This window comes from Bombus pascuorum, chromosome 1 (assembly GCF_905332965.1).
Source record: "Bombus pascuorum chromosome 1, iyBomPasc1.1, whole genome shotgun sequence".
NCBI classification, from domain to species: Eukaryota; Metazoa; Arthropoda; class Insecta; order Hymenoptera; family Apidae; genus Bombus; species Bombus pascuorum.
This window is the reverse complement of record NC_083488.1, coordinates 28,077,080-28,096,936: the sequence shown is the minus strand read 5'-3', so window position 1 is coordinate 28,096,936 and position 19,857 is coordinate 28,077,080. Positions and strand designations below refer to the sequence as shown.

The 19,857-nt window shown below is 43.5% G+C and overlaps 1 protein-coding gene across 1 annotated transcript in view; it reads left to right on the top strand.

Annotated features, from left to right (window-relative positions):
- Positions 1-19,857, top strand: part of LOC132909692 (uncharacterized) — a 179,505-nt gene that overhangs the window by 153,962 nt on the left and 5,686 nt on the right. The window contains exon 5 of the mRNA XM_060964653.1: positions 19,429-19,507. Coding sequence (XP_060820636.1) covers positions 19,429-19,507 — 79 coding nt within the window. The remainder of the gene's footprint in view (positions 1-19,428; positions 19,508-19,857) is intronic.

Genomic DNA, 19,857 nt, shown 5'->3' with positions numbered 1-19,857 from the left:
GCTTTCTGTGTCGCACACTCCAAATACATCCGCGCGTACCTTCTGGATGAATCGCGTGTATTCGAAGGTACCGGGATAATTGACAAATATTAATGCCCCTGTTCGATAGTTGCTACAGAGAAAACGTGAAACGAGTGTGCAGAGGATGGTGGAAAAATTGTGAGTGAGGGAATGTTACAGTTTCGTGGTTACTGTTGGTAATTTGTTTGATGAAACGTCTGAAAGTTATTAGATTTATTGCAGTAAAATTGTACAGTTCGCTTTAAAGGGACGAACAACGTATCATTCAGTAACTTTTATCCATTGAATCTTCCTTTGTCGTACAAAGTTCAAACGTGGAATTCTATATTTATCTTTATTCGAAAAGTGTGCGATGTAATTTGCAGTAACTCGCGAAAGTATCGAAACACCTGTGAAAATATACATACAAGCCAGAAAACATTAGTGCGGATATATATTGTGCAAAGACCACAAAAGTATTTGAATAGTGAATTATTCATTATACCGTAGGACCTCGATTAACCGGTTCGCGATTATCCAAGGTCTCGATCAATCGAGGTCTGGATTATCGGTGATCTCGATTGTCCGGAGTCTCCTGTTTACTAATAAGAAACGCTCGTATCTTACGATTTGCATCTTCTTTCGCAGCTAAATGATAATTTCATAACCGCATTGAAATCCTTTAATATTGAAGATATTATCGTATACGAGTGGCAATGCATGGGACGAAGTTCAGGTGCAGACTATAATTAAGTCGTGGCTTGACCTATGAAGATATAGAACTTTTCGTTGCAGAACAATTTGAAATAAACGATACTGTTGCAATACAACAAACACTCTTACACAGACACCCACACAGGCATTTGAACAGGACACTTACACAGGTCATACTCATTACTGTATAGAGAGTGGGGTTCAAAATATTTAAGGAATCATGGGTCACTACCTACGTCTAGTCTGAGACTAACTGGCCAACAATCAACAATCTCCATACTTTGTTAATTATATCACTCGCTTATATACATTTGGTTCTGTAGTTCCGTTTAATGAATATCACTGAATATTGTTTTAACATAAACATTGTGTCTTCCACAGATTATTAATCTTAACTTTAAGATTAAATTCTAACAGATACAAATAACAAAATTGTTAAGGTTATTTGATGTATGTGGAATCAAAGAAACGTGTGGGTAAATTGTAAGCTATTGTAAGTATATATATATTGTGAATATTAAAGTACAAAGTGTGGAATACAATGTAAGCTGGTCCAGATCCGCACGCTAGCAATGTTACCCTGAGACTAAAAGAATCCTGAAGCCAACGTCGCACATATACGGCTTATGGTCTGTCATCGACGCATTCTTTTGTCTATGCGCTATCGATGGCCTCAGCGTTTGAGAAAACCGAAGACCAGATGTAGAGTTTTCTTAGAAATGGCGATCACTTCAACAAAAATTGTAAGATTGATTCATACCGTGAGAAAGTGGAAGAACTCAACGTAGAAATACGACTATCTGAAAATAATTCGTACATCACCGATGCAGATATAGCCGCTGTTGTGCGGAACGAGACCAACGATGAAGATATAGAAAATGAAGAAACAGTCCTGAAGAAAGTGCTTCGATTCGAATCGTGCTCTTCGATATTTGGAGCAACAGGAACACGTATCTGACATAACAGAAAGTTTAGTGATAGTAAAAAGATGGGATAATAAAGCACTTGTAAATGCAAAATTGAGAGAAAATAATTGTTTGCGTTCTAAATAATTATATTATAAATGAAAACAATGATTTTCTTGTAAAAGGAATTTATCCTAGAAATAAAGAGCTTACGTTTCACTTACTTCCCTCCGATTATCGGTCGGTTGGCAACTAAGTGATTGCGGATTTTGTGAGTAACATCTAATGGAAAAATCCGCAATCACTTAGTTACCAACCCAATATATTAATAAGTCCGGATATTTGATATTCAACGGTTAATTCACATACTTTCGCGAACCACCGTTCGATATAAGTACGTACACGATTGCAATTTGTATAGGTCAGCAATATTCTAAGGATACCACCCATCTTGAATCTCGATCTCGTTCTCGATCCAGTGACTTTGCCGTAAACGATGGCACCCCGTGGCGTGGCAGCGTCAAGTCCGCGACACATCGGCGTTCGGCTCGCAAGCCACAAAATTCTGACGCGAGCTTGCGAAACGAGAGCCAGGACTGATAGGCGTGAAAGTATTCTCGACCTCTCGCTGGCATCTCACGACACCTCGAATTACCTATCCCCCCCGACGTGTCAGCCAACGTTTCGCGTTTTACCACGGCGAAATTAGTTCCTGGATTTACGCTCGCGACGCGCAGGAATTTTCTGCCTTTACGCTGCTCGGCCATGATCGACTCGTAATTAACGTGCAGATTGAGCGGAGTTTTTGGCTCGGGTTGCAGTTGATGTCTAGGTATGAAGCGTGAGATATGCTGAGATATAGGAAAGAGTGTGGGTGCCTTGTGGGAATAGCTTAGAAGCTACAGCGAAGATACATTAAGTGTGTTTGTAAAACGGTTCAGGTAAGAAAATTATTTTCCTTGATAGGTTTTGCTTTATTTTGCAAATTAACGGATAAGGATGTTGCTACGATACTGATAGAGAATATATCTGGAATTTTTGTAAGTTTGTAAGCGTAAGTGGAACGATGCGAGTCAGGTTTTAAGTTATACACAAAAAACTAGCGAATTGTAATTATTATTTATACGTGAGTGATTTCTAGTGAAACAACTTTCTCCCTTGTAAATTTCGTTGAGAACTCATTGATCTTCGTGTATTATTTACATTTACAAGTACCATAATTAATAGTAGAATGTTAGAAATAATTGCGGCATGTCACGAAATGCGTTATAGCGAAATACGATATACATAGATTTGCACGAAGAAAGTTAGAAGATTTTCGAGTAATATCATAGACAGACAGGATTTATTAACTTAACCTAATCTCTATCGCTCAATTATCATCGCTACCATTGTAACATGTAACTTGCAAACCACGTTGAATATACCGGGTGAAATAAACGAATCGTGACAATGAACGTAACGGGCCGAAGGACGAATCTTGTCGAGGAGTCAGGTGTATCCTAAACAGGTTAAGCTAAAGCATGGTCGTCGGTTCGCGATGTGTCCCAATTAAGAGCGATTTTCTCCGTTTCCTTTCCGGTATTAGTGTCACGGTGAGCGCGCAATCTCGGAATCTACGGGTATTGTGTGCCAGCCGTTCGTCCACTTTACAATCCACGCCATGAATATTACATGGCTTCTTACCCAGCGGAAAGATAATTGTCAAGAGCTCTAAATACCGTCAGCCGTTGCCGGGTGGACAGAAAATGCATAATACATAACGCGACGAGAAAACGAAAATTTACGACGCGCATGGCCACTGTTCTGCCGCGCTAATCTACTGGGTGACTTGCCCGCGTCCACTGAATTAATTCGTTGCAGAGTCGGTGAAAACAGCGCGGCGTGGTTACGTGTTTCGTTCCACGATCCGATTCGTTGCATCCCGTTGCCGCTGCCGTGTAATTTTTAACGATTAATACGAATTCCTGCGCGACTCGCCGTATCGTAATTCGAACACGCTCCTTCCTTTCCATCTTTTCACGCACAGCTGCCTTTTTCTTCGTCGTATTTTAACTTAAGTCAATCTTATGGTATCGGCGTTGCGTTCGAAAATATTTGACATCGTTTTGCACATCTTCCAGGATATTTGAACAATCTATGCGGAAACTTCGTTAGGTTCGTTATGCAAAACGCGACGCTACAAACGTATAAGCGGTGTGATGTCACGCAAGAGATACGCGTTATGTAGATCGAATTTAACACACATCGATACGTATTAGTTGATTGATCGTTATGAAATTGTAACAGACGACGTTAATCTTTCGAGTGGTAATAATAATGCGGCTTTTACAACTCGTAAATCTTATTACATGCTAAAGAGAGTATAGAATTAAAATAAGAACACATACGTACGTATAGACACATGTATATGTCACTGTATCAATCGGTGCAGCTGCTCCAATTTAAACTCTCGCAATAGCACGATCGTTACTTATAATGGAATCTATTGGAACGTACAATTTCATGATAAATGAGACTGCATATTCTAATTAGTAATTTATTTTCTCTTTCAAGTTTCTATGGGCCATAGTCTATATTATTACATTAACGCGATCACTGTTAAAAGGTAAATCCATCTGGAGGGTTAAATGGTAGTGTATTATAAATCTTAGTACATACTTGCAGCTAACATAAGAGTGCATTAGAGTCGGCGCTTGGGATTCGCGTAAACGATACGATCTTCGTGGCAGGCCATATACGGCTATCCTTTCATGGCTTTTTGCATCCGTTGCGCACACGCGTGCGTCCCTCGCTCTGGTGGACCCTATGACAGGTATACACTGCTGATTTATTAACAGTTTATGATGTCTGGCCATGCGGCACGAGACGCGCCACGTCTTCCACTTTCCGGCTACCAACCGCTCTCTTTTAATGGAGACCCGGTCGTTTTCTTATTCCGAAACACCGAAGACGGCCTAGCCTCGCGGGCACGACCTATTTCCCGGACATAAATCAACGTTGACGCGACGGATTCCGAATCTTTACGACGTTTTCGAACCTAGCTATTATATTGACGGGACCGAATGACCTATAATTAACCGCCGGTTACGTTCTATCGATCACCGTGATCCCCTGATTTCCGATTAGAGTCCAAAATTCAATTCAAACTTTGACCGAGGTTTGACTTAATTCGTAAGATTTCGATGGATCTCTTAAATAAAAGTCGATCGTTATTATCGATACGTAATTACGTATATACGTCTTTTCGTATAGCTGGTGTATGGCCGTAAGTAGCGAGACTCGTTGGTAATTCAGTTCGTGTTTTATACTGGATGCTTGTCACCGTGTACTTTAATCAGATCCTCGTGACCCTCGGAACTGAGTCATAATTCTATGATAATTTAGAAACACAGCGCAGGTGGACTCAGCATGACCAAGAGCATCCTCTTTAAACGGGGATGGACTGAAGCGGAACAACCCCTGGCGAATCAGCAGGTGTAGGAATTAATATGTGGCCGAAACGCATTGTAAATTAAGAATCATTTAATAATGTGCGTGTAATAACATGAACTCATTTTTATCGCGACATGTGTTCTACTGCGACCGATGAATTCATTAAAAAAAAAACTTCCTGGGATATCTGTCCGGTTGTTGCTCGTTGCGATTACAAGTTGTAATATTCGCATGATGTGCACAAATCTTCAATTCCATAGAAACGTTGCCGTCAGCAACACTTGCCTCTGCATCTAATATAACCAGCCCAAATTCGTCGACAACCGTAGAGCATGAGAAAAGCGTCCAGTTCACGCGCTTTCATCTTGACTACGAGGAAGAACGTTGGAAATCAGTTCGCGTGGAACGGGCATGTAAATTTCGCCGGGATAAACTTTTCAATGCGGACCTCCGCGGCGCTGACGAATTGCGAACGGCCACGCTGTGACAGATGGATCTCCCTCGGATGGTCTGCGTGTCCGCCCCCTTTCGCGAGTGTTCCGCCCGACGAACCGCTAATTTTCTCGGACAACCGCAAAACCGCAACAATAATAACACCCCCGTTCAGCAGGGGTCGCATTAAAATGCACCAATAACAATCCTTAACCGGGACGAACCCTGTAATTACTCACGGATAAATCTTGCTGTCGGTAGTCGACAGAGATCTAGGATCTTCTCTAGGCCAAGGGATCACCGTGGATCCCCCTTCTTCTCCTTTCATACATTTTTAATGAAGTCCCTTTTTCGCTAACAGAACGCATCGATCAAAACCTCGTGGGATCCAGATTAGAAGCACGCTGGTGATTTTTGAAAAGTTGCTTTACGTATAATAGGATGTTAGATAATAGGTAATTTTTGGTTCTATGTCGAAAGATGTTTCCAAGATGCGAATTTTTATTTGTATTTTCTATTCGACTAGTGGATTCTTTTCGATTTTGCCTAGTTTTGTACGTGACGGATCACGAAGAAGCAACAGACCCTTTTTATTAGCGTGAGGCGTGCATTTTGTTATTATTACTGTTACACATACATTTCCATGTTTAATCAACTAACAGATTAGCGAACGTTTCGCGTTTAACAAATTCCACGTGAAATATTCGCAACTTCGCTTAAGGCTTAAAATGCACTTATCAGTTTTTTAACTATCATTAACTGGAAACGAAGGTCAAAAAGAAGTTCAGAATATGAAACGGAAAACCATATGAAAACTTATGACCCGCGTAACGACTCACTCAACAACGTCGATTAGCCATTGACTTTTTTTCTTTTTTTTATTGTTCGACCAATCGACTGCGCGAACATCGTTCGTGTTGCCGTTTATTACTTGAAATTTATGCAGCTATTACGGATCTCGACGCCAGGTGTCCAGGTGCAAACGCGTGGCCCTTGAAGTCTCCTTTGACCCTCACGTCCTCCTCTCTAAGCTTTTTGTCCAACCTTTCTCCACGGTCTCTGCGCCATTCTCGCGTTCTTCGCGAGTAATACGCAGTTCTTGTCGCATCCGGAACTACGTGTTGTAATTATTCCTTGATAATCCGTGGGACTGTTTTTATCGATGGAAATAAAAATATTTTACTACTCGGAGAGGCAGTCCTTATTTTTCAATCACAACATCGATGAATAAAAATGTTTTCCTCTGACACTAAATGTCAGCCTCGTTTTAAAATCTGTAGCAAAAAAATTGATTATGAAATCTTCAACATCGATTTTTACTCATCGAACTGAGTAATTCTCTGTTGGAAATAAATTTGAATAGAAAATATTCAATTCGGTTGGACGATTAATTTTGCAAATTTTAGCGTAACTTTGATCTCTGAACCTTAATCTATCGAAAAACCGTCAAGATGCTGATACTTCTCAAACAGTTACTTTCCCCTTTCCTCGAGATTACAGTATACTCGAGAAAAGAAGGATAAATAGAAGAACATAGGCAAGAAAATCCTTAGTTAATAACCCGTCATTAATCAATCATCTCTTAATGACAACGCGCAGAACTCGCTTGGGGAAAGTTGGAGAAGAGCAGAAAACACGGAATCCTGGTTATTCGCGGAAAGGATACAGTTTCCCCGTAACGCGTAATCGATGGAAAAATCGATTTAAGGGCAAAAACCAGCGATGGTTCGCCAGCCCTGTTAGAAGAATGGGAAGAAGAAAGAAAGGAGAAGAGAAGAACAGGTTCGCGCTAACGGACACCTCGACTACCAATTTACCGGGTGCACGCAACTAGCCGGTCATATTTTATTTACGATATAATTGAGATATATTGAAAGCCGAGATACAGACGTCCAGCTGCGTGTTCCTGCGGAAGAACGAACACGGACGAGCCGTAATTTGAACGTTCCCGCGAGAAGAAGGTTAACGCGCATCTTATTAGTCCCGTGAAATAGGTACGAAACGTCTCTGGTGCTGTTAAACCCGTTTACCGAATTGAAATGTTTTATTTTATAATTAATACCGAAAGAAATAAGGATATAACCGTAAGAAATAAAGTTCAAATAATTCATTTCAATTACAGGGTCAAGAGTAACGTTAGATGAATGTGATTTAATTTAGGATTAGTATTTGGCAAGGATTTTTAACGGATCGATGACGCGTTGCCAAGACTATGACGGGGCTTAAACGTGGAGAATGCGCGAAACTTGGCAGGCAGAGCAATCTCCCGAGCAATCTGTTGCGTTGTCGGGCGAAACGGAAAGAAAGTAAATTTTCGCCGAGATTTCCTCGCGAGCCCGGGAATAACTCGTCGGAAAGTTAAATTTTAAAAGCGTTTAACATCCACCGACCCTCGGGTGGCTCGCCTCTGTCTACCGTGGCCCCTTGAGGGACGGAATGAGAAGGAAACTGAGGGTGCGAACAATATAACCCACTTGCAAGCGGCCAAATTTTAATATCGCGTCGCATCGATTTTCCATTTTGACACGCTGATTTTCCAAACGACGTCTCTACACCATAACTACGATAAACCTAACTCACCCTTTCAAAATCGTTGACTAATAGATCTGAGTGTATTCATGTATTTCGGCGATATATCTAATATATATTAAATAATGTATATTTAATTAATGAAATATATATCGAATAATATTGAAATTTCTTACTAAAATGCCATTGACTACCGTTAAATCTACGTACTACTCGAGCCAACGGAATACGATTTCTCAAACCAGCGAAACAATGCCTAATTACCAATAACTCGTTGCTCAAGCAATCCCCATCCAAACTTTCCCACGTAATTACCAAATTCAACAAAAGCGGCGCTAATAGAGCAGCAAATTATTAATGTCCTCTCGGAATAACGCGATACCTTTCTACCGTCCTTGTGTCCCGTCAACCGGCGAACAAAGAACATTTTCTTCGATGTTCCGACGAGGGTTAAGGTTATAAATAGTCCGCCTTCGGGAGGCAGTAAAGAAGCAACTGCGAAGGGAAGTTGCTCGAGAAGAAAAGTGGGTGGGAGGGAGAGTTTGTCAGCGCGAGCCAAATGAAATTGTATTAAAGTTTCACCTCGTAGCGAAGCTCGAGACGAGAAGTGGAAAGGGGAGGAAAGGGATGGTTAGGAGGAGCAGAAGTGAGAGAGAGAGAGAGAAGAATGGAAGCAACACGGCCAACGAGCAAAACGACCCGGGCCAGGATATTAAAGCTTGTCGCTTTAGGACAAAATGAAGGCAAGAGTTCGGTACGCTTCGGCCTCTGAACAACACTCTCCCTCGACACCGGGTGAACAGACCATGGAAATATGAGATTCTTCGAAAGATACGCGCCGTAAACTGTTTTTATACCTTAATACGTATTTATGCGCCGCCAGCACCACCGCCCGGATAGGATTCGCCGCAGCGGATTCGTTCCTGCTTCTTATTAACGCGTGCCCTTTTTTCTTACGTCTCTTGTATGTAGACTATTTTCTGTGTTTTACTACGAGTTTGAATATGGAAGTTTGAGTATGGGAGTATCGAGAAACGAGTACAACGAATGACGGATTATGATCGGTGAGAACACCTCTTGCAGATTAGTTCATGCGACGAAGAATGTACGCCATCGGTGTCACCGTATTGTTTTACGTTAAAGCTGCACCTAAGCAAGCGAGAGAACTTTCGATGGAGTTGACTGGAGCAATTTCGTTGAGGCGCGTTTCAGTGTTATAGCTATCGCTTCTTTTCATGTCGGGCATAAGAAAACTTTACTCCGAAACACTGCATGCGCAGCAGCTATTTGCATGAGAGGGCAAAATCGCAGGAAACGTTGCGCGCCCTCTGGATTTCCATAATTTAATTCCGCAGCTGTATTTGGGTCGCGGTTTCTATTCAAGCGTCCACAGATGAGAAACGGTAAGGAAAAAGGAAAAAGAGCAACGGACGCCGCGTCGACGGCTGTATCATTCCGTGAATATTACATTTGTGACTGGCCGTGGCGCGATGCGCGGGGCGCTTCGCCTTCCCTAATTTCCTTCGGGAAACGCAAGGAATAATGTCGCTCGTGGCTGCACCACTCGCTTCCCGTGCATTATTCATCGAGACTGAAATCGTTTTGTTTTTTTTTCCACCTTCTTGGTAGAGGAAACGTGGAAACTCTCTTCCTTCCAGCAAAAAGAGAAACTTGGTACAGGAGATGGCATTAATTGCGCTAATTATAGGGTTGTTGTGACTAACGATCGACCAAGTTCTCACTGTCCAGTTCGTACGTTGTTACCATCAGCGTCATTTTGCAGAGAACAGTTCAGAAGCCGCCCTTACGTTATCGGAAGATCCATATCTGATCTACATTCTGTTCGTACGTCAACGATCCTTCGTGATTCTCTTGGCAAGCGCATAAAATACTCGTAGATTCAGGAAGCTCTCAGAATTATCCTCGTTATGCTACGTAAATGTTCAGCAGCCGTCCTTACGTTACCGGATCCTGTGTTTTGCAAGGTTGTCACGTAGGAGCAGCGAACCGACGACGCCGGTAAGTGGATCGACTAGCCAGCGGTGGAGCGTCCGGTTGTCCAGGACAAGCGACCAGGGACAATCTTATCTTCCGCAGAAAAAATTGAGACGTCGGTTCTCGTCTTTGTGAACTTCTGCACGGATATACATAACCGCCACGGCCGTATCAAGTTCTCCGGGCTCCGATGCGACCAGATAGGCCCAGACCTGAGAGAGCTTACGCGTAATCAGACCCGTATCCCCGCGCATATTAACGAGGCGTGCGCGCGTCCACCCTCGTGCATCGTGCGTGCTCGCGTGTGTCTTCCAGATTCGCATCGCGGACGCGAAAACAGCGACAAATCGGCCACGGTGACTCGGCCAGTATATTACTCGTCCCGGATGATGTTCTGCGCAGAATCGTTTTATGGGATGAAATTATTTTACGTGGACGCGGGTCGAAGATATTCGCTCGCACGAAATGTTCCAAAACTTTTTCGGTATCGATATCCAAACATTCTTACACTCGCTCGCGAACGGATAAGTCTTCTAGTTCTTCCAGCTGGCTGTCGATCCTTCTACAAGCGCCATCTCCGATCGCTGGAGCCAACATTGCAACGATATACCCGGTCGGTTCCGTCATCGAAGAATTCCTGGGCAATTTATTTTTTGCTCGCAAATCATTTTGCCCATTAGTCGACACAGAAGAAGGAGTCGAAGGAGGAGGAGAAGAAGGAGAAGGAGGAAGAAAAGGAGTAAGAAGGGGCGGCCGCTAGGGGCAGCTGTCGGGACGGGCATGAGGTGGCAGGCAAGGAGACGCTGGAACGAAGGGTAATCCTTCCGCTGATGTGTGTTACGAGGTCCACCCGCCCGCGCACTCATCATCACCGAGATAATGGAGTGGGCGTTACACACGGAGGAAAGATGCTGGATGGTTCAGGGCCTGGTCGAGCGTGGCTCGCAACAAAAACCGCCACTCAGCGACCCTAGCCCGACTTACACGACCATAAAATCATCCTAGTTCTCTACCACCCCGCCTCCTCCCTCTCTCTCTCTCTCTCTCTCTCTCTCTCTCTCTCTCTCTCTCTCTCTCTCTCTCTCTCTCTCTCTCTCTCTCTCTCTCTCTCTCTCTCTCTCTCTCTCTCTATCTATCTCTATCTCTATCTCTATCTCTATCTCTCTCTCTCTCTCTCTCTCTCTCTCTCTCTTTCTATCTCTCTTCCTCTTTTATCTCTTGCTCTATTTCTCGATGTATGTATGTACAGTGATGTGCAAAACTCTTCGGTCAGGACGATCTTCTCGACTATTTTTTAACGCCGCTCCTTTCTTGCAGATAATTGAAGGGTTTACAACGGTGAGGTGGCAACTCTAACATTCAAATCGTATCTATTGGAAGGAAAAGGACGATGTAGTTAAAGAATTCAGTGGATATATCCCATATTACTTTCTTGCAGAAAAATTCCTCCAGTTTCTACGGTACATAGTATAGTAGATAGATACTGTTGCTCGATTCGTATTCATTTATACGAGAAACCGTGGGATTCGTCCCTCCTTGACCACGAAGGAAGCAGATCCTCGGAGGGCACAGCCCCTGTCGTTCGATCCGCGGATGTTCATTGGCTCGAAAATTTTAATAACCCGAGCAACGATAGGTCGGAAGAGTACGCATGTCCAGCGGAGTGTCACCAGCGTGGCGACAACGCGCCGTTGGTGACACAGAACACGGTATTCCTCCTTCCCTCCGCTGTGTCACAGGCTGCTTCTGTCCCACGATCCGTCGTGTCGCGGAACAGGGAGGACCTAACTGGATCCAGTAGAGGCTTTCGCGCAGGCGTGCTTCTTGTTAGGTGGTCCGCAGATTCTTCGACTCTCCGTCCATATATTTCAGACGTATATCGTTCATATACTTGATATCTCATATTATTCTTATAATTTTGACAAATGTTCAATTCTAATGGATAACTTCGTCGATTTTCAAGTGAAATTTTCAAAGCGCATACGGAAAAGAACGTAGGATCTATATTACGCGAGGAACGATCTATCTTTAAAAATAATCTAATGCCTACGTCTGCCTAATCGATCGTCTAACGTCCCTTCTTCGTTAGTAGATCCTGAAGATACTAATTTTCTTGCATGCAAGCGTACGACTCTAAGCTATGTGAGAGAATGAAATAAAAATGAAACAGGGAGAATCGCGAGAAGAATCGAAAGACGTCGATCTTTGGATACAAAAGAATGGAAACAAGAGTAGCCCGCTATAAATTGCAGAAGAACGAGAGCGTAAGATAGCACGGGGTGGCGGGAGCGGCGGCGGAAAACGAAGATCCGCGGAGGACGGATGAGGTGACCCGGGAGAGAGAGGTATTCGACGGAGTCCAACGTAGTCTCTTGGATCGATACGAACGGCGGCGCGCTGTGTCCCCGTCTGCCATTGGTCATAGCAAAACCTAGACGTGCCCGGTTTTCTCCTTTCCTCCTACCACCCCCTTGTCCTCTTCGCCCTCTTCCGGCCAGCCACCCCTTGGACTCCGTCTATATCCAGTCGACCTAGCTGCCCGCGACTACCCCTTACCCTTTAACTCCCTTTTATTCCCCCTTTATCCTTCCTCCAACAGTCTACGTGATTCTCTGCCCCTCTTTCCCCCTCTCTCTTGCGCTCTCTCCTTGTTCTTCTTTATTTGTAATAGTAGTAATAAAAAAATAACATTACCTGATAGCTATCTGGGTTATCCCTTAATTAGAAACTGCTATTACCATGAAAATTATTAAAAAGAAATCAATGAATTATGTTAGGTTGTAGGATAGAATAATATTGTAGATGTTTTTCGATTAAATCTGGTCATTTCCAGGTCGTAAAATAATTGATAATCGTTGTACGTTACATTTTAATAATATTCTTAATACAAACGAAATTTACAAAAACAGAATCTTTTACCGATATTCATGGAAAAAAATGTTCGATTTAAGAAAGAGATTGTACGTTTGGAAATTGCCAACGTGCAAGCATCAAGAAGATCGCGAAAACGGAGACACGAAAACATCGCAATAACATCAGACAGTATTACGTAAAACACGTCGGATTACCTTAGAACGACCTCAAGGCTTAATAGCTTAGGTGAACGGGACAATCCCACGATGGTTGTCAACGAATACCTCGAAAGACACACCGTTGACGATCCACGAGGACAACGAGGACTTGTGTTGCGATGTCGGCGCGCAGCTCCAGTCGGAAACGGTTGTTGAATATGGATGAGTCTCGCCGAAGAGCGGACACAGTCTCATGCTCGCTACGCGGAGACATAATTGCCTTAATTAACGCTAATATGTTAAGTCGCGCTGGCTTCTTTTGTTCATCGTCAGGCTGCGCGTCGACGTAAAGAGTCGCGTTCGTTTGGTTGGTATCACGGTGAACGCGACTGCACGTGATTCCTGCTTGTAACTAGGCTATCCCTATGAAATATCGACGTTTGCATTCGAGATTCGTAGATAAGCAGGATGCCTCGGATGTTTAATTGCTAGAAAAGCAACGATCGCCTTTAGACGGTAATTGCCGGTGTCGTGTAACGCCGTTCGTTCAGCCGAGTAGCGAAGAATTCGTTTCGCGAGCAAAAAAATGGAAAATTAATGGCACATGTGGAGATATAGGTGGCCTGGGTAAAGCGAACTCGAGGGTAGAGTAAAAAAAATTGAGTTTTAGGGAACGAAATGACTTTTAACGTGTTTGGTAAACGATTCGACTTTGAATTTTCGAAAGATAGGGCAACGCGATTGAGTCGATGTAACAAGATGAATAACGCGAAAAGATCGATGAAGTTAAAAATGGAAATGACAAATCGTATTGATATTGCGGTAATAGTTTCAGGCGTTGCTAATGATTAACGATAATTTATCTTATAGACGACTATCGATAACGTCGTTAAAATATCGATGAGACGAATAATGGTAGCCAAAGTAAAACGTAACGTATAATAAAGTCACGGGCCGGATTTTTGTTCACTCTATAAACAAATGTATCGCATCAGTCACTGAAGTCGTAATTTACACGATGTTTGTAAAAATACGCATGGAGGGATGAAAATCCTAAATCCGCTAGATCCACTGCTAGCTTTTATAAAATAGAGTTCTCTGTTTGTTGCTATAGAAAATTTACTGTACTTTCTAAGTCGTCTATAATATTCAGAATCCGCTTGAGCGTTGTTCTTCGTCCGTTAGCTCGCAGTCGGCGCGCTAGAGTTTATCGAACTTTGGGCGTAGTCGTCGCGTCGGTCGCGCGGCATGCCGCGATTCGATGTGTGTTCAACTCGCATTTTCTTTACGAAACGAACGGAATGCATAAGTATTTCCGGTGGTGTTCCAGGCCGCGCAGGGAGGATTCCCCGATGCGACTTCCGGTTGCGAGGCGAGCTAGTGTCCCTAATTACCGTGTCGGTTCATGAATACGATTGCCGCGCGACGCGGCTCGCCGCGGCACGGAAGCTAGCGTGGCGTCACCGGTTGTTACTCCGCTCATGAATTTATGTATCTGCATTCTCGAACGCGGTTCGAGGCACCCCGATGCAGAAGAAGAAGACGAGGACGAAGAAGAAGAAGAAGAAGAAAGATCTTCCTTTCTCCGGTCTGTAGCCGCTTCCTTTTACCCTTTGGCACGCCTCGGTGCCCTCGAACGATGTCGCGGATTCGTGCCGACCGGATAACCACCACGGTTGCGGACTCCTTTATGCACGATGGTCCACGTCGTTGGAATTTGCTCGGCGAAATCGAAAAAATTCTCGTTCGTTCGCAATCGTGAAACGGTTAGGCGAAGAATTTACCGTAGAGTGGAAGTTACGTTCGCGTTCAGGATGGACTTTGATTCTTCTAATAGAAATAAACAAAAATTGTGATAATTATGAAATGACTGCGTATAGATACGCAGTGCTCTGTGGTCGCTGCCGTCTTTTTCTTTGAAATTATATTAGCTTTGAAACTTAATTGTACAAAAAAATGTTGTTAATTTATGCTCGAAAAATATTCGTTTCGTATCGTCGTATCGCCAGACAAATCTGACAAATCTGTTCCACCATTCGATACGCGTAGGTTAACTCGCGAATGAATCGAATGGTCTGTAAGAACTATCGTGGGACGAAGAATCGTGTACACGCGGATCCAACTCGGTTAGACATATACGTAGCGTATCATATGGGTGGAAGGCAATTATTCGTGCGGCTGACCCTGAAGGCAATGATAACTGCGGGCGGCACATAATTTTGAGCACCACGAGCCTGCCGCGGCAGTACGTAACTCTGCCGGTCTTATAATGAAGATATAACCGAGCCGACTGCCGAGACATCTTTACGTCCGAGAATGCATGGCTTGTTACTCCGCTTATGATGCCAGAGACTGCGATACGTGGCTCTCTTCCTGTCCTTCGACTCGTTCGATGTTCCTGCATTTTGCCAATGGCGATACCAAGGGCGATCTCTTCCACTTTATCGGTTTCGATAGTTCTCGTAATACGTAAATACGTTGTAATTTTCTCCTGCAATACGTTCCAATCATTGTGTTCGATGTTCCGCAAGCGCTGAAGAGGATGTCATTGTCACATTCAAAATGGGAAACTTAGCTTTAGTAGATTGATCTATTAGGCGACACCGTATATTTACCGGAAGTTTTATGCAAGATTTTACAAATTCCGATTAAGTATAAAAATATCTACCGTTCTTGTTCGTCGATGCATACGTTTACTATAATTTACTATACATTTACTATAATTCGTAATATAGAATAACACGATTGTATAATGTACAAGTAGTGACGCGCGAAATTCAAAATTCAGAGAAACGACGTTTCACATGCAATATCACCAGTGCAATATTTAATTTTTCCCATTTACAATTCCCGGCGGTGCGTCTCTGACGCCAAGTACACGAGCTGAGATTTTTCGTATTTTTTTTTTTTTTTTTTTCATCCTTCATCCTCGCTTCTCGCGGTAGGACGCGAATTACATATTATGGGATCGCGTGCGCAACGCGACGGGTCGACGAGAGGGATGATTAACGGTTATTCGGGCTCAGTTTTCCAAAGACAATTATTTAACTCGTCAATATTGAACAGCGTTCAATTAGAGGAGAATTGAAATGAACACCGTGGAACACGCTTCGAGCGGCCGCCGACGCTGATACAGCGATACCCGCGTTTGGTTTTAAATCCCCATACACGGGATTCGCGATCCGTAAATGAAAATCTGTCGGCGGAACGCGCGGGATATTGAATAACATTTATTCGTACGAAGGGATATTCGCGTTGGAAACGGGGACGAAACTCTTGTTTTTTTGTTTTATATAACGTACAGTGGCTCGCCAGAGTATTTCAACACTCGCCATAGCAAGCTTTCACGTATATCTGGTACGTGTTATATGAAACATTTTGAAATTTCGTTAGCGTTGTAATTAGCACGACAGTCGCGATTACATTGTCGTTTCGAATCAATCTGAAAATGTATACGGAGGATACGATATATTCACTGCAAACGTATATTCGTAAAATATACTCGTAGCAATTCTAAGCGTATAATAGATATTTTTAACGGTGACACTGACCGTCGAGAATTATTAATGGTAAATTTAGATATTTCTTAAATATATACCTATATATCTGTACGTATATATACGTAGCTTTATAAAGTTATAAATTACAAATCTGCTATAGCGTCGTACTAGCGTAAGAACGCATTAACATAATACCATAATCTGGCACAAAAATCTGGTCGGTTTCATATCGTGTACTCGCATCCCCTAACTTAAGGAGCTACACGTGGTCACCGATAACCCATTGAAGGGTTAAATCTCAGACTCGTTTCGTGGCCCACACAGCCAATTTTCGCACAGTCGCGCGTTTCCCTCGCTTCCCACTCCCTCCCCCTGCCGCGTATAATTTCTCTTGTTCTTTCTTTTTATCGTCCCGCTGCCCCGGCCAACAACCTGGCCTGACGGCTGCGCGTAAAATTGGCCGGAACGCATTTTTCCATTAGGCCGGTACCCGAGCCACGTTACAAATTATAGGTGTACTCTTATTGGAGAACTCGATGAAACGAGGGAACCGATACGCGCGCTTGCTGTTTTCCTCTCTCTGTGCCGCCTGCTCTCCACGATCCATAGGGTCCATACTCGCGATCGTCGCGCCGATGGCCAAATCACCGCTCGAAAAAATCACCTACGCTGTATTTTGCACGAAATTAACCACCAACAGACCGAAACGAGTTGTTCGGATATTCAATGTCGGCGGATATCCTATGAAAAACGATTTGTCTTAGCAACGAACTCAGAAAAATTCCGAAACTACAGGAGCGATTACGGTCCTATCCAACATGGAACTGCAATACGAACAAAAGAATAACGTTAAATATGAGCGATGCTGCCAGACATCGGAAAATACAATTACTTTGCAATTACTTACATACCTTTCTAGAATCACGACGTGCCTTAGTTAATAGTAACTTCGCAAACTAGCTATTAGAATACCTACATACATCACGCGCATCCCCTTTAGCTGAACATTGCCATCGCAGTCCATTTCTCCGAAACTGCCTAAAACCACTTTAAATCTCTCAAATACACGCAACTTTCACAATTCCCACTCGAAGTGGCCCGTAGTCGCATGGCGTTCATAATAGATGCGCAGCGTAGCGTCGATGTACCACGAGCGAACGTAGCATAACATAACGTAACGTAACAAAATGGTAAAAGTAGCCGGGGGCCATCGAGCCGGGTCGTTAGAGACACGCCCGTGGAAAATACGGGGCTCTCGCGAGCCGCTTGACATTAAAATCACATTTGCCGGTTTTCCACGGAATCCGCCGAGCTCGCTTATTCATCGATTACGGCTAGGCTGGCTTCACTTCGTGATGTGTCCGCCACGGCATTAAACGTAATTTAACGGCGACATTTACGCCGCTTGTAAGTGATTTCATTGCATCTCTGACGGATTGCGCACCATCTAATTCAATTGCGCGCCTCTTCCCTCTAGAATCGCGTAATGCCACCTGCGATTAAAGTAATTCATGCCTCGATTTTATACGGATATAGTTAATTGATCGGAATCAGGCATCTGTGCTACCGCGTTGAACTACTTTGCTCAAGAGGTTATTACCATTCGAGCCGATGGAATTTTCTTGTCGCCGTATAGTTAAGATGTTCGTCGATGTTCGAACGTTGACTTGACAATTCATAGCAATCGAAATCGCGTGCATTCGTGTTTCTTGCTATCGAAGGGAGCGTAACGTTTGTTTTAGAAAAACGTATGTGCCGAGGAGCGTATATTATTATATACTGGCCATTTGTTAACAAATTCTGACGCACTTTGCCATTGCTTAAAACCGCTCTTGCCATCGATAAAACGCATAAAATTTTAATATCTCGAAACCACTCGATTCTCACCTAACCCGAAGACCATTTCACAACCTTCTCCCGCTACAAAAAGTCGTTCGTTTCTTTTTACGATTAATAAAGCATCCCCGTTAAGGCGCACTTTAACGCAATTTCCCTTTTACGCCCTGGCGAAAAGAAAAAAGAAAAAAAAACATACAACGCGTAATCCGTTAATGACACCAAATGAAAATATGAACGTTCTCGGGGAGAAGTTTAAGAGGCAAGAGCCAAGCCGTGTACTGGCACACAGCGGTGCCATCGATTCCAGAGGGAGTCGTCGCGGCATTAAAACTCCAAGGATCCCGAGGGCAGATTCCCGGCTGGACGAAGTACAAGGCTCGTCGTTAGGGGTTTGGTCGCGTTAATGACGAAATCTCTTCGTCCTCCCTTCTCTTTTTTCTTTTTTCATCGGCGATATAACTGCTTCTCCCGATGGAACTTCTTACCCCATTGTCTTGGTTAAAAGGATTCCACAATAAACAACGATCAACCTCAGCAAATTAACCATAGCCGTCGTGGTCCACGTCGGAGATTTTCTTGGCTGTCTGTGCGAGCGTATCCGAGTCTCCGTTCCGCTAGAGATACGTGTTAACGACGTTGCATCGCAACCAGAGATTGCCGTTCATATTTAATACCAGGTTGTCCAAAAAGCCTCTTTCCTTGTCTAAGGAAACATTTTTTGTTTTATATCATTCAATGGAACGTCGTTCTATCGGAACAAAATGCATCGTACATAATTCAATAAAATTACATAAAACAAAAAATGTTGTTCATCCGTTACTTCCTTATAAAACGAAAGAAGCTTCTCAAACAACCTAATACTTAACGTTAAATACCGATATTTCATACCTTGATCATTTCAAACAGTTACAGGGAATCTCGCCGTAAAAATGTACAGAAATGACGAGAATTTCAAGCGATTTTCTGATATTCCCGCTGAAAAAGAAATATCGTTAAGGAAACATAGAAACGGCTATCTAAGACTCTGGACGTGGAATAAAAGCACACGTTATTCGTTGTCTGTTGCAGAAGATCGCGAGGAACGCGAACCAGGAGCAGAATGGCTATTCGTCGCTCGCTGACGCGCAAGAAACGCGCCCCGTCGCAGGTTAGTGTATCTAATTACCCGTGCCGTTTTACATCAACGATTTGCAGTGATTTACGACGAAATTGTAGCGACGACCTTCGTCCAGTCGGCGTAGGTTCCGGGACAGGCGATGAGGGGGTAAGGACGGGTCGTGTGCACGGGCGACGCCGGGATGGGGTGAGGGAGAGGGGGGAGGGAGGGGAACGAATCAGCTAAGCGGTCCGCGGGTAAAAAACACTAAAGGATTCGGTCATTTATCACAGCGCTGCTGCCCCCGGGGCACCACGGGAATGAAAAGGGGAGGAATATAATCCGTTGGACAGACTAATCGCGGACTAACTATCCACATATTATCTACAATAATTTCATGG